The sequence below is a fragment of the Leiobunum rupestre genome, chromosome 4 (assembly GCF_980474605.1).
Source record: "Leiobunum rupestre chromosome 4, qqLeiRupe1.1.hap1, whole genome shotgun sequence".
Lineage (NCBI taxonomy): Eukaryota > Metazoa > Arthropoda > Arachnida > Opiliones > Sclerosomatidae > Leiobunum > Leiobunum rupestre.
Window position 1 is genome coordinate 49,360,958 of NC_143387.1, and position 14,131 is coordinate 49,375,088.

The window sequence follows — 14,131 nt, forward strand, 5'->3', positions numbered from 1 at the left end:
TATCTCGAAACGCGCGCGAAAGAGAATCGTTAGTAAACTACTCGCTTTTTGTTCTAGATTGGGAGGCCATGATTTTTGATCGGAAGAACTAAACTCTCGAAGAAGGTCGGTGCCGGTGGTGATGTTTCCGAGTGACGAGGCCGAGCCCGTCTCGTTGTCGTGTCCGACTCGGTCGTAAACGCTGCCGCTGTCGGTGCTCAACTCCGACGAGCTATCTGCAAGATCCCCAATTCTCTGACTACTTCCAAAACTCTCCAGTCCCGAGTCGCCAGTATATATTCCATAAAGATTACCATCTTCTTCGGCAAAACCGTCGTCGGCGGACACGCTGCATCCCTCCGAATGGTACGTTTCTTTCCTCTCGATTCTCTCCGTCACCAAGATTCGCTGCAAACTGGATGAGTTCATTTGGCCTTCCGTGACGTTCGGATTTTGTTGAAGCTGAAAGAAAGAAAAAGGGCGTTAATGGGAGACCAAAACTAATCCGCGAGGAACGCGTTAAGAGCTGAAAACCATTTCATTATTTATCATACAAATTCTCACAGTTTTGGTTAGCAAACGCAAGCTAGTTATTGAAAAAGATTTCAGCGCTAGTTTATTCCAAGTACTTTACAGGATGACCTATTTATTTTACACGAGGACGACATAGTAAGCGAGCCAATGGACATTTACCATTGCTTTAGTATCGTTCAAACACTTTTTGCTTCATCGCGTACACTGGTTTATCACCAAAACTAATAAACGGGTACTTTATCCATAATAACTACCATATCACGCAACTTAATTCGCGAACAAGAGCAAGCAAACCAGGTTTACTACAAGTAACTTCGCAACCTGTTTTATCTTATATTGACTGAACTGGGTTAAAAACTAGTTACTGGAATTTTGACTGTCGTCTGACCTTGACTCTAGTGACCTACAACTTTGGTTTGATATAAAAAAAACAACAAATAATGTCTATAATTAAACATTCAAACCGACTTCGATCGTTACGCAAAGGTCTATTTTTTAGCTACAAGCACCGGTAGAACGCAACACATCGGTGTTCAAGAAGAAACCGACATTTTAAAATAAAAGATGCAAATTAAAATACCCCTTTCAAGGGGAATCATTAACTAAACTTAATTTCAATCTCCACGTGGAGAAAAATTTACCCAAAAATGCTTGGTCCGTAATTTTTCAAAGACTTACAACTTCTATGAAATCTTCCTCGTTGGCGGTAGAATTGTCATTCGTTCTGAGTGTATTTTGCGTCGGGGAACCATTCTCGAGACTGGCCAGATCTTCCTCGGAATTGTTGACGTAAATGGACAAATTGTAAGAACGGGGTTTTTGCGCCCTGAAAGAAACGAAGAACAAATACGTCAAACGATGTCTTTCGGAGACGTTTGATTGGTGTACTCACCTCTCTTCCATCATTTCGGAAAACGTTTTAACTTTGGCATTGTTAACTTTCAAGTTTTTCTCTCGCTCTTCGATTTGTTTCATTTCTTCCAGCCGTTGCAACGACTTCTCCGACATCTTCCTTCGTCGATTTTTCCAGCTGTCCAAATTCTACACGGAGAAGACAACTTCGCGATTAATGGGGACATCGAAAACGATCTCGGAATGAAAAGAGAAGCGCTTCTCACCGACTGCCACGCCTCTTCGTTTTCTTTGATACATTCTCTCGATATTTTCTTCTCTTTGGCTATTTTAATCTGCTCTTCAGCCTAAAAAATGCGGATGATTTTAGTTGGCTACCTTGGAAGCAGACGCTAGGCTACAACCTACGATATAAGCCATTTTACAAAATATCCCTTAAATGCCCTTTATCTAATCCATGAAGTATACGACATCTCTCGGAGACTTTCAATGCCTTAAATCATGTGGCCGTGTTACATCGCCAGGGTTGCCTAAGGTGGTGCCTTGGGTGATTAGCCTAGCTGATTATTATTATAATTATTATTATTTTATTTTTAGATTCAAATTCCTTGACCATTTTAAGAGATTTTCCTAGACTTTTTAAAACTAAAATTTGACAATTTTTAGCTTTATATTTAATTTTATCAGAAGTTTATAAATTGAAATCAAACTACATTTCAGTAAAAAAGTATTATTGCAACGTTAAAAAAATTAGCAAAACTTTAAAGGAACTAAATAATAATCATAGAATTTGTCAGATAACTAGAGTAAAATTACCTTCAAAACGTGTCAATATAAAATTGAGTTCCCCGACTCTTACGAATTCTTAAAATTCCCGGATCTTTACCAGACTTTTTAGGCCCATTTTTAAAATTCCCTGATCTTTCCCTGACTTTTAAAGCCCGTTATTAAATTCCCCGATTTCCCTGACGTGTGGCAACAATGAACGCCCTTCACGCCACGCGAGCCTACAGCTCCCTACACTCACCATTACAATTAACCTGGACACGTTTTTATTCGTTTAGAGCATGTACTTTCCAACTAACTATCTTGATCTTATTACACAGGAATAATTCGGTTTCTTGAGTGTAATTCTCATCATCAGGCGGAGTCATACAAGAGGTAAATTTCGAGCCGTGATGCGGTGTACACATCCGCAATTGGGCGGAAAATTAGCTACCATTGGAAAGGTGTAATGGCGGAAAATTAGCTTCCATTGAAATGTGTAATGGCGGAAAATTTGCTACCATTGAAATGTGTAATGGCGGAAAATTTGCTACCATTGAAATGTGTAATGGCGAAAAATTGCCTCTAGGTGATCGCTTAGGTGTAATGACATAGATTAATACGTTTCTCGTAAGATATGTTATTAGCTTCTGCTAATAAACGTTTACGCATTCAATTTAATGAACTACAAAATTCATGACGATAATAGCGCCAAATAAAACGTGATTTAATGTTGAAGGATTTTGGAAATAAACTACATCTTTCAATACAAAATATTTTTTCTTAAAAGTAGCATTGTTTTAGAAACCCAAATTTATTGAACTTGCACGCTCGCGTTATTAAAAATAAGGTGGTAGGGATGTTCTCTTCAACGGCCTTAACACATATTTCCCACCTTTCAGCGTCTTGTAAAACGTTCGGGTAAATAACAGCTAACAATGCGTAATAGTTTTCAATTGCAATTGTATTCTTCTTTTACAATCCGACTTAAGAAATCAGAACGCGTTGAAAATGATTTGGCGCTACGGTAAACAAGTCGAACAAGGGCTTTATCTGATGTTTCGCTAGACGTCTTCAGGCCGGGGTTGAAAAATATTATGCATTTTTGAGGAATTGCGACTTAACCAGATCCAACAACATTTGTAAAATACGTTTAAACAAGAATGTTTTGGGGTTAATAGACCAACCCGCTTCGCCTCGTGAATTCCCGGTAGAAAAACCACGCCCCTTTGCCTTTCCCTCTGGGCTTTATCCGTGTAGGCGGAGATTATCTTCCGGGAATCATGAAAACATAGGCTACAGTTGCCACAGGGTTGCCACAAAATTTTGAGATTCAAATTCTCTGTTTCCCCTGACCATTTTAAGAGATTTTCCCTCGATTTTAAGCTTTTGTCCCATTGGGTCGATTATCATTCAACCGAATCCCATTCGACCGACATTTTTGTATGCTCACAAGTGAAAACATGAAGCCTAACCTAACCTAACCTAACGAAATAAACAGATTTCAATTTTCGAATAAATGAGATTCGACCCAATGGGATTGCAAAATTAGAATTCAAAATATATTTTTTTATTCGATCCATTGTGAATTCGACCCAATCGGATTCTATCCAACGGGAATATACAATTTTTAAGGCCAAAATTAATATTTTATATTTCACTTTTATCAGAAGTTAATAAATTTAAACGGACTTATATTTCAGTAAAAAGGTTATTGCAATGTTGAAAAAATTAGCCAAACTTTCAAGGAAATAAATGATAACCATAGAATTTGTCATAGATCTAGAGTAAAATTATCTTCAAAAAGTGTAAAGATAAAATTGAATTCCCTGATTTTTCCCTGAATTTTCTCCCCTGACTTTTAAAGCCCATTTTTAATTTCCCTGACGTGTGGCAACCCTGTGCCAGATGGGCGGTTTTCCAGCCCGATTGAGCTCCTTTTCAAAAAGCTTTGTGGGAAAAACGACTTGGGCAGTAGGCGGATTTTTTGGCTTGTTTTTTTTTGTGGTTTCCACTAAATAACGGCTGCTCTAAGGAATATTTATGATGACTTAGGCCTAAGGTGGTGCCTTGCTGATTATTATTATTATTATTATAGCGTAAAATGTGTTAACTGCGGGAAGGTTGAATGAAAACAGGCCCATAGCGGCATAGCTTTCTGTTAAAAATAAAAATTATATTTGTTTTGGTTTGGTCATGATTTATATATAGTAATTATTTTACCGAAAATTCGCAGTTCTATAAAAAAAATCAATTATTTAGTGAAATTATGGTTTAAAATGGGCCAGAATTTGGGCTATTTTTGACGGTGGGCGCTTTTTTCGGCTAGTTTAATTTCCAATTGGGCTGCGAGACGTCACTGATACCTGGCAACTCTAGCTATAGCAGCGGCTACATATGCTCCATTAAGGCGAATACATACTTGGCTTAAATAATAGTTGCATTATCTCGGGTAAGAGTATTATTTACGAGCGAGGAGAACGACCTTGCAAATGAATTCGGGAATTAATTTATTGACGTCAACGCTGTATGTCAAACAGCGGAGGCACAGAGAAAAATGTTTAATGCAGTTTCCATCATGACAAAGGAATTCCGCGGCCATCACCTCTCGGAAGAATAAAGCGCCAATTCATTAAGCGCTCCTCGGAAAGCGCCGCCGCTTAATTAGGCCCAGGTAGAATACCTGACCACTAGGCGCGCTTCTTAAAAAAAAAGACTACTTTTACTAATGATCCATTGTTTTTGCTCGAAGCAAGGACCAAAACACTGAAAACAGACAAACCCCTACGCTAGAAACACCATTTCTAATGGTGTGTGCCTGACTAACAAGCCTAGAATTTAGAGTAACGGGGAAGGAGGGGGAGCGCGTGCAAGTAGGTGAAAGTTTGGCTGAGAGTCGTGCCAAACTTTGAGAGTCGAAAACTAAGAAGCGCGTAGAAAATCCCGAGACGAAATCAGTTTCATCTGATATTCTTGAATTTTAAAGCGTTTAAAAATCGGGGTATTCGCGCCTAGTTCTATTTCCGACCTAGTCCTCCTTTTTCAAAAATTATACAGTCTTTTCCCTTCATAATACGCCAAAATATCTCTTTCAAAACTTTCGGTTAGGGGTTAAATTCTTTAAACGTGGAATTTCTTATCGCATTTTTTTTTTAATAACGAGCGGATGATATTTTTATTTTCATAATCTGTTTAACTTGCTTTCAGGTTTTTGGCCAAATTTATAAGGTTACCAAAAATAATTCTAAAATAGACTAATTTATTAGAATAAATCCAGCGTATTCGCGACCGAAACGGGTTAAGCCACGTTCACATTACAGCCTAAAACCCAGTTTAGGTCGGTTTGTATGCCAGTTTTGACCGCCGACTATAATTATTGGTTCACACGTGCGAAATCGCTTCACCCCGGTTCGCTTATAGCCAAGGCTTAACATTTCAAATTATGACTAGAATTTTGAAAATACTAAAATGTATCCCAAAATAATTAGTTAATCATGTTTACTATACATATAGTAATATTATTTGACATTATTTAGAATTTTATCCCCAATATTTTTGAAAATACGAGCAATTTTACTTCCCCGCTTGGTCGTTTTGAAAGCGATTCTAAGCGAACTGACTTGGACGAGTTGCTTCCTGAACCAACACGAAGCGATTTCTCACGTTGGTTTTAAAAACCAGTTATCTAAACGAAGCGAATTTAGGGGTAAGTGTGAACGTAGCTTTCGAGTAACGGCACTAGCTTCTCCGAGGTTGCTACAGACCAATTGATAAGTCATAAGAACGTTTTTGTCTTAAATAAACTTATATCAAAATATAAGCAAACGGTGCAGAAATTATATTAAAATGCAAGTATCATTATTTGTTAAGTAAAATTTACGAATAACGATGAGGAAAAACTAATAGCGTTTGCTTTAGCCGCTACCTAACTAGGTTTCAATGGCGAACCAAAGGGGGCGTAGCGATAGTTTTCGGTTTGCAATACATAATTCAAAATAGCTTTGAAAATAATTATTTCAGCTACGCTCCTTAAAACGAAGTTATTATTGTAATCGCAGTATAATTATTGCAAACGCGACGGAGTAGATATTTACGCGATATTACCACATATACGTAGATAAAAAGAGATCCTTCACAACTCGCTCTCAAGATTATCGAGTGTGGACTTTAAACGCCAATAAAACATTTTGTTATATACAACTTGAGGAATTTTTTGAAAACAGAAACGCTATCTGGTTCCACCCACAATTCACAAAAAAGGACACCATTCAAGAGGGGCTAACGTTACTCTTAGGGAAGATAGGGTATTACACGCTACCAAAAATTTACAACAGATTCGGTGATATAGAGTTGTCAATTTTCTGGAAAAATTTAAACATATATTAATTTTTAAGGGTTTTTAACTCTAGACTAATCTAAAGGTATAGTTTAACTTTTGGATTCGAAAAAATGAGGCGAAAATGCCGCGAAATTTAAATTTGCGAACAACATTAGGTTAATGATGGAATTAAAACCTTTTTTTTGCTTTTTTCGTAAAAATACGGAACAATTTCCAAAAAAAACAGACTTCGGTAATTTTCCACAAAATTGTTCGAAATTTTCCGACTTCCAAATACTGTAATATTGCAGATAGTAAAACAAGACTATCTCACATATTATCTTGTCTTATTTGTATTACGCAAACTAAATTACCATAATATTTGAATACATTTTATTTAGTTATTATTGCGCAATAATACGTGGTATCAGAAGTAAATAAAACATCTTTGAGAGACATACGATATACATACGCGGGTATTTAAAATAGCAACAAATGGGGATGATTTATCATGACGAAAAATAACGCGTGGTTGAAAGATACGGGAAAGAGTCCTACCTTTTTGTAAAGGGGAACGGGCCCCACTTTGACGAACTGCAGAGGATTGTGAGAAGCGGCCGCGGCGGCTGAGGCGACAGGCATCTTTCCGGAAATCAATCTGGAGGAGACAAAGTCGGAGCCCTCCATAGACACCTGCCGGGAATGGCCGCCACTCCCGCCGCTAGATGACGCGGCGCTGCTGCTGGAGACGCTTCCGCAAGAGGCGCTTTCGAGGCTGTCCGTCGAGGCCGTTCGGGCGCTGTGCCGATAGGAGGCGTTGAGGGGCGCCACGATCCCGTCGTCGCAGCCGACGGACTTGGCAATCGGAGGGAGGTCGTCACTGGGGCGTCGGGCGACGGCCTCCTCCTCCTCCTCGCCGCCACCGCTAGATGGCGCCGCGCTGGATCCTTGCCAGCTGCCGATGCTGAAACGAACGGGGCTCCGCGGGGGCGGGCACGAATTCTCCACGTAAGGCTTATCGAAGGTAGCCGAGTAACGGTACGTGCCAGGCATTCTCCGTTTCGCTTACTAGGTCTCTCTCCGGATCGAAGGCGAGGTCTTTGGCGCTGCCAGGAAGGGAAGGGTTCGAGCTCACATCTCTCTCTCCTCGCGAGCGACAACTTTCATCGGATCCTTCTTCTTCTTCTTCGCTTTGTCTCTTTTAGCGTCGAAGGATATGTTTACGATCTGTGAAATAAAGGAACACTTGTCGTCAGTTTTTGTTTTAATTCGCTTAACCTAATTTCAGACATATGGTGTACGCCGCCTCTAGTGTTAAACGTAATAGCTTTAACCAGCCGAAGCCAGATGAGATATCATTGATAAATTAGCCCTTTTAATAATGAGAATACTACTCGTTCCGCGTTGAGTTTGCTAGTTCTCTGCCCACTGGTTTAAGGGGTTTCCCCTTCCATAAAACTTGTTGGGGATAACGGTAATAGTTAGTGTAGACTAGGAGCAACAAACACAGCACCCCAAACCAGGAGAACGCAGCCCGTCCAAAGTCGTGCATTTTCTTGCGTACAGTTTTCATTGGTTAGACGCTTTAGGGTCTGCTGCCGTCGGAAGGGGAAAAACGGAAATTGTCTTCCCCCTTTCCGTAAAACGTTCAGCGTAAAAGTTCGTCCAATGAAATTTGTACGCAACACTGCGTTAGCGTGTTTAAAGGCTAGCTGCGTTCTCCTTGCGTTAGTTGCTCCTACGTGTAGGGAGCTGTTGGCTCGCGTGGCCACCTGAATTAAAGGGCCACACCGGCTTTTGAAAAAATTCGGCCCTGATTTACCACGTGGTAGCAGATACCACCAATCATATTCTAGAAACAAGCGCGTAAATCTGGTTAAATTCAAACGCCTTTAATGGATTTAAAAGTCGCTTGATGACTTAGGCCTAAGGTGGTGCCTTATTATAATTATTAATAGCATGGCGAACTACTAATCAACTTAACTAAAGAAAATGCGTCAATTTCATAAACATAATTTGGACAACAAAAGATGTAATAACCGGATGTTATTACAAATAAAATTTGTTGTAATTAACGACAGGAACGTTTCGGTGCCAGCGAATTTCCATCGCAAGCGCACAAAGGCTTACTCGTATCTCCCTATCGGGCGCAGTATGACAAGGAGCGTCCATATTTAAAAACTCGGGAGGCGCTAGCTTACAAGATCACTTCGCGCATGCGCGGATAGTTACCAATTTTTTTGCGTCGCTAGAAGGATTGGAATAAGCGTTGGGACCTTTTAGAGTAACCGAAACCTTCGTCGTTAATTAGTCCAAGAAGAGACTAACGCGGAGAAACGATAAGCTCTACTAATTTTTTAGTTAAATATATCCCTAACAAGAATAGATCTTCGTTTGATGAACCTTCAAAATTAATGATTTAAATACCATTTCTTGGAAAATTCGAGACGCGTTTGATCTGATAAAAACGACGTGTCATTGATAACTTTACAATCGATGGAAATTTCTAGAAAACTTTAAAAAAACTCCGCGAAATTGCATATTTCAGATAAAAAGTACAAACGCTTTTTGATAAGGAAAAAAAAGACACGGCACGTCGTTCTACTTTCCAATACGAATTTTACGCGAAGAAATAATGGAACAATCTTAAGTTACCCACCTCATTATTTTCACTTAAAACCTAAAATATTTTTAACGAACTAATATCCTTCTTAATTACACGAAAAATTTAAAACACTAGTTAATATTAAATACACCGTTTTCACGTTTTATTCTATAGAAACTTGAATTCTACTTTTTATTCGTCACGTAACTTGGCCATTTTTAATCCGCGAAAATAACCTTTGTCGAGATTGCAGTCGCTCCCAGGAGGTAACGCGGAAAAAGCAATTGTCTTTCAAATTGCAATCAGCCAGATAGATTGCTTTTGGAGTGAAATTGAGATAAGAACGGTAGATGTAACGCCAAATGTAAACCAAGATACTATAACAGTGACATGTTTTCGCGAGGCCATATATTCCCCGTCCAACATGTGACCACCAAACCCCACTCTGAGAACCGGAAATGCTTTACCGCGCTTCCGGTTCCCATCGGAACTCCGCCGAATGTTTAGTCGAGCAACCGTTGCTGGTACGTAGGGGAAAAAACCCGTGTTGTTTCGTAAACTAACTCAACGTCCTTTACTATTTAAGTATCTAATATCCACGTGATCTTTTGGGAAGAAAAACACGCCGTTGACTGATTGCGGTGTTGCTATAATGCATTCCGAGAACTTTCAATAGAAGCGAGACGCTCAAGGCCGAAAAAGTAGAAATGAAACTTAGAGAGAATAACGAAGAATGTTTTTGGTCTATATTGCCTAATTACAGTAAGCAAAATTGAGAAATTATGACGCAACTTCTTGAATTCCAAAATAACGCGAAAACGAACAAAGGTGAAATATCAAACCGGAGAATGCGGAGGGAGGGAAAAACCCCTCGAGTATTTCGGAAGAGACAAAAAAGTCAAAAATAAAATCGCGTCTAAAAATAGAGAATTCCCTGTTTTTAATCTGGAAGGCTCATCGCGAATTGCTCATCGCGAAGAGTTGAGCCAAGGCTGCAGCCAACGGGGGTCCTCGTCACAAATACCTGACATTTTTCAGATAGAACGATAGCCTCCGCCAGAATTGTAGCCACGACGGTTGAGTGACGGGACGTTTGCCGCGCAACTTGACGCCTGAAAACTGACCATGACAACCCCATCACCGCGTAATGGGCTGACAGAGCGAAGCTCTCAAGATGTTTGTTTACTTTGAACGGAAAGTTACTTTCGAGTCGCGCCATTCCAAAAACAACAACTGCCAACGGAAAACTAGGCTAGGTCTAACGACATCATAATGTGTCCGGGACTAAACATAGTCGCGCTCGTACCTTGGAATGTGTCAACGAAATTCTTCCCTGTATAGTCACTGCTTAGGGACACCATTATCAATTTAAAGTTAAAAAAATTATTAGAAATAAACCTTTAAGATTAATCTTTCGAAGCAAAGGCCTCAAAAAGCTGCTAAAGTTGATAAAAACTACATTTATTTATTAATATAATAAAATATATAAATATTTAAACTACATATTGAATGAGTAGTAAACGGTTAAAATTACAAATCTAAAAATAGTAACGTTTCACGTTATACGTCTAAAATTTGAAACGATTCACGTTATACGTCTAAAATTTGAAACGTTTCACGTTATACGTCTAAAATTTGAAACGTTTCACGATATACGTCTAAAAAATAAACGATTCATATTACACGTCTAAAAATAGAAATGTTTCATGTTACACTTCTAAAATAGAAACGTTTCACGATATACTTCTAAAAATAAAACGTTTCATGTTACACCTCCAAAATATAAAACGTTTCACGATATACTTCTAAAAATAAAACGTTTCATGTTACACCTCCAAAATATAAAACGTTTCACGATATACTTCTAAAAATAAAACGTTTCACGATATACTTCTAAAAATAAAACGTTTCACGTTACACGTCACGTCTAAATATAAAAACATTTCACGATATACGTCTAAACATATAAACATTTAATGTTATACCTCTAAAATAGAAACGTTTCAGGATATACCTCTAAAAAAGAAACGTTTCATGTTACACGTTTAAAATAGAAACGTTTCACGATATAAGTCTAAAAATAGAAACGTTTCGCGATATGTCTAAAAATGGAAACGTTTCGCGATATGTCTAAAAATCGAAACGTTTCATGTTACACGTCTAAAGTAGAAACGTTTTATGTTACACGTCTAAAATAGAAACGTTTCACGATATGTCTAAAAATAGAAACGTTTCGCGATATGTCTAAAAATGGAAACGTTTCAAACGGTTTCATGTTACACGTCTAAAATAGAAACGTTTCGCGATGTCTAAAAATGGAAACGTTTCATGTTACACGTCTAAAATAGAAACGTTTCACGATATACGTCTAAAAATAGAAACGTTTCACGATATACGTCTAAAAATAGAAACGTTTCACGATATACGTCTAAAAATAGAAACGTTTCGCGATATGTCTAAAAATCGAAACGTTTCATGTTACACGTCTAAAGTAGAAACGTTTTATGTTACACGTCTAAAATAGAAACGTTTCACGATATGTCTAAAAATAGAAACGTTTCGCGATATGTCTAAAAATGGAAACGTTTCAAACGGTTTCATGTTACACGTCTAAAATAGAAACGTTTCGCGATGTCTAAAAATGGAAACGTTTCATGTTACACGTCTAAAATAGAAACGTTTCACGATATACGTCTAAAAATAGAAACGTTTCACGATATACGTCTAAAAATAGAAACGTTTCACGATATACGTCTAAAAATAGAAACGTTTCACGATATACGTCTAAAAATAGAAACGTTTCACGATATACGTCTAAAAATAGAAACGTATCGCGATGTCTAAAAATGGAAACGTTTCATGTTACACGTCTAAAATAGAAACGTTTCACGATATACGTCTAAAAATAGAAACGTTTCGCGATGTCTAAAAATAGAAACGTTTCGCGATGTCTAAAAATGGAAACGTTTCAGGTTACCCGTATAAAAATAGAACCGTTTCAAGTTGCGCGTCTAAAAATAGAAACGTTTAAAACTAAAAGTTCAAGGTTTGAAAAAAAAATGTTTTTCAAATACGGCTTGTTGAATAAAATATAAACGTTGCCATTGTCAGTGAAAAAGAAGAGAATTGAGCGGTCTTGGTAGAAAACTGGTGTTCCGTTTTAATAACGCTATAAATTCGAGTAATCCATATATTTATTTGGAATAACAACGCGCCGCTATTTGGAAGATCCTGCAGATGATACGTCCATAATCACAGTTGAGTGAACTTTACCGACGGAGTTGAAGTAAAACTTCTATTATTTATTATTCGAGGCGCACTAGAAAGAGTGAGGAATGAGCGTCAAGCCCCCAAAAATACATCCTAAAAGAATCAAAACTAATAAGTTGATTTCGAAAAACTCTGAAACGCTTGGGTGACCAAGAGAATCATTCTGGGCAGGCGTCATTTTGTGTCATTTGCGGGAGACCAAAAAAACAAAAAAAATCAAGGCGTATTGCGGAGTTAACGCATTTTGGGCACAAGGTTTTATATTCGAAAACTTATTTTCTTAGATACTCCCGATCACAGAAATAGAAACAACGCCAGTTCGCGAATCTGATGTTTCATCGATAAGAATACCAATTTACAGATCAATGTTTTCAAAGATTCTAACTTTTGTTAAGAATCTACCAGTGTAAATCAAAATAACTTCTTCTAATCAGAGTTTGATGATATCATTTTGGAGTTTGGAAACACTACAATTTTAATAATAGCTAATTATACCACGAGTCCTAAATAAAAACGTTGGGAGAGTACTTCGTGGAGAGGTATTTAAACGAATGACGCGTTTAAAGCATCTTAAAAGATTTTGACCTCAAATCCTCACTTGGTTTGAGAAATAAGCGATTACAAATTGGATTTCGAACCCACAAATGGCGCGTTTTGAACTTAAACCCAAGCGACAATTATTTTCCCCAGTATATACTGTAATAGTGAATTTTGATAATGGCCCGAGTAACGTAATTCGAATAGGTATGATAATTAGCTAAATGTATAACCGAATTGATTTTCAAAATTATAGCGCAATCGAGGTATAGTTCAGCACTGAGCCCCCTAGTGTCTAAATACGCCCAAGGCGAAATATATTACTAGCAAGGACGATAAAAGTTGGAGCTAGGCGAATATGTCCGTGTCGAAAAAAGGTTCGGTCACGAAATTAAAACAATGGAAAGGGTCATACTTATGGGTAACACGTTACTTACGATAACGGGTACTTATGGTAGAAAGAATCGACGATTTCAGTACTAGTAACTTTACAGTGACATTGTCAGGGTGACGAAACCAGCTCGTGCACAACCTACTCTAGTTTCCCAAAAGCGTGACGACGGGTTCAGTAGCCTTTGACTTTTTTTAGTATTCAGCGGGGCAAAACATCGATCACAATTTGCTTATAAGAGAGTATAAATAAGCAATCAAAACTATTTGGAGACACTATACGTAGAGTTTCTATTTCGACGGCCGATAATTACCACAGATATCGTCGTATATTCCGGCGATGGTGATAACGGTACGCGACGCGATCCAGCTCTTTTTTCGGGTTGCAGCCAAGCGTTTCATTCCCACAATCATGAATACACCGAGTACACGTGAAATGTGGAAGGGTCACGTTGCAGTAGGTCAATTTCACGGGAATCGAGCATGCAGCCACACTATCCTTACAATTATAAATTGTTATATTAAGCAAACGCAAATTCAAGCTAGCATCAGTTTCATACAAATGTTAAAAAGAGCTTTAAAATATCAAATATTTAATGGTTAGTAAATAGATTAGGACCGTACTTACAAGGAGACGACCCGAGGTGTAACGCACCGATTTAGTTCAAACTCGGGGGATTGGTAGACCTTCATGTAACTTGAAAAATCCTTAAGGGAAATTATTCAATGGGCAACCGTTTTGCCATGGCGACCAAAAATGTTTTTGACCACATAAAATTTTAATTTTCCCATGAATATAACATGGGAATCTGACCAATTTTAAGGGTACCCCCTGTAAAAATTTTAATCAATTTCGAACATTTTCATTATTTTTTTATTTA

The 14,131-nt window shown here is 38.1% G+C and overlaps 1 protein-coding gene across 6 annotated transcripts in view; it reads right to left on the reverse strand.

The window, feature by feature from the left end:
- smash (smallish) overlaps window positions 1-14,131 on the reverse strand; it is a 53,918-nt gene that overhangs the window by 8,056 nt on the left and 31,731 nt on the right. For 3 of the 6 annotated variants that reach the window (XM_090172934.1, XM_090172929.1, XM_090172930.1), the window contains 5 exons: window positions 7,007-7,675; window positions 1,632-1,712; window positions 1,406-1,554; window positions 1,192-1,339; window positions 46-441 (listed from right to left, as the gene is read on the reverse strand). In XM_090172934.1, the coding sequence (XP_090029060.1) occupies window positions 46-441; window positions 1,192-1,339; window positions 1,406-1,554; window positions 1,632-1,712; window positions 7,007-7,501 (1,269 nt within the window). In that variant the 5' untranslated portion in view covers window positions 7,502-7,675. Of the gene's footprint in view, window positions 1-45; window positions 462-1,191; window positions 1,340-1,405; window positions 1,555-1,631; window positions 1,713-7,006; window positions 7,676-9,107; window positions 9,198-14,131 lie in introns of those variants that run through there. The other 3 variants (XM_090172933.1, XM_090172931.1, XM_090172932.1) reach the window with 3 other exon arrangements.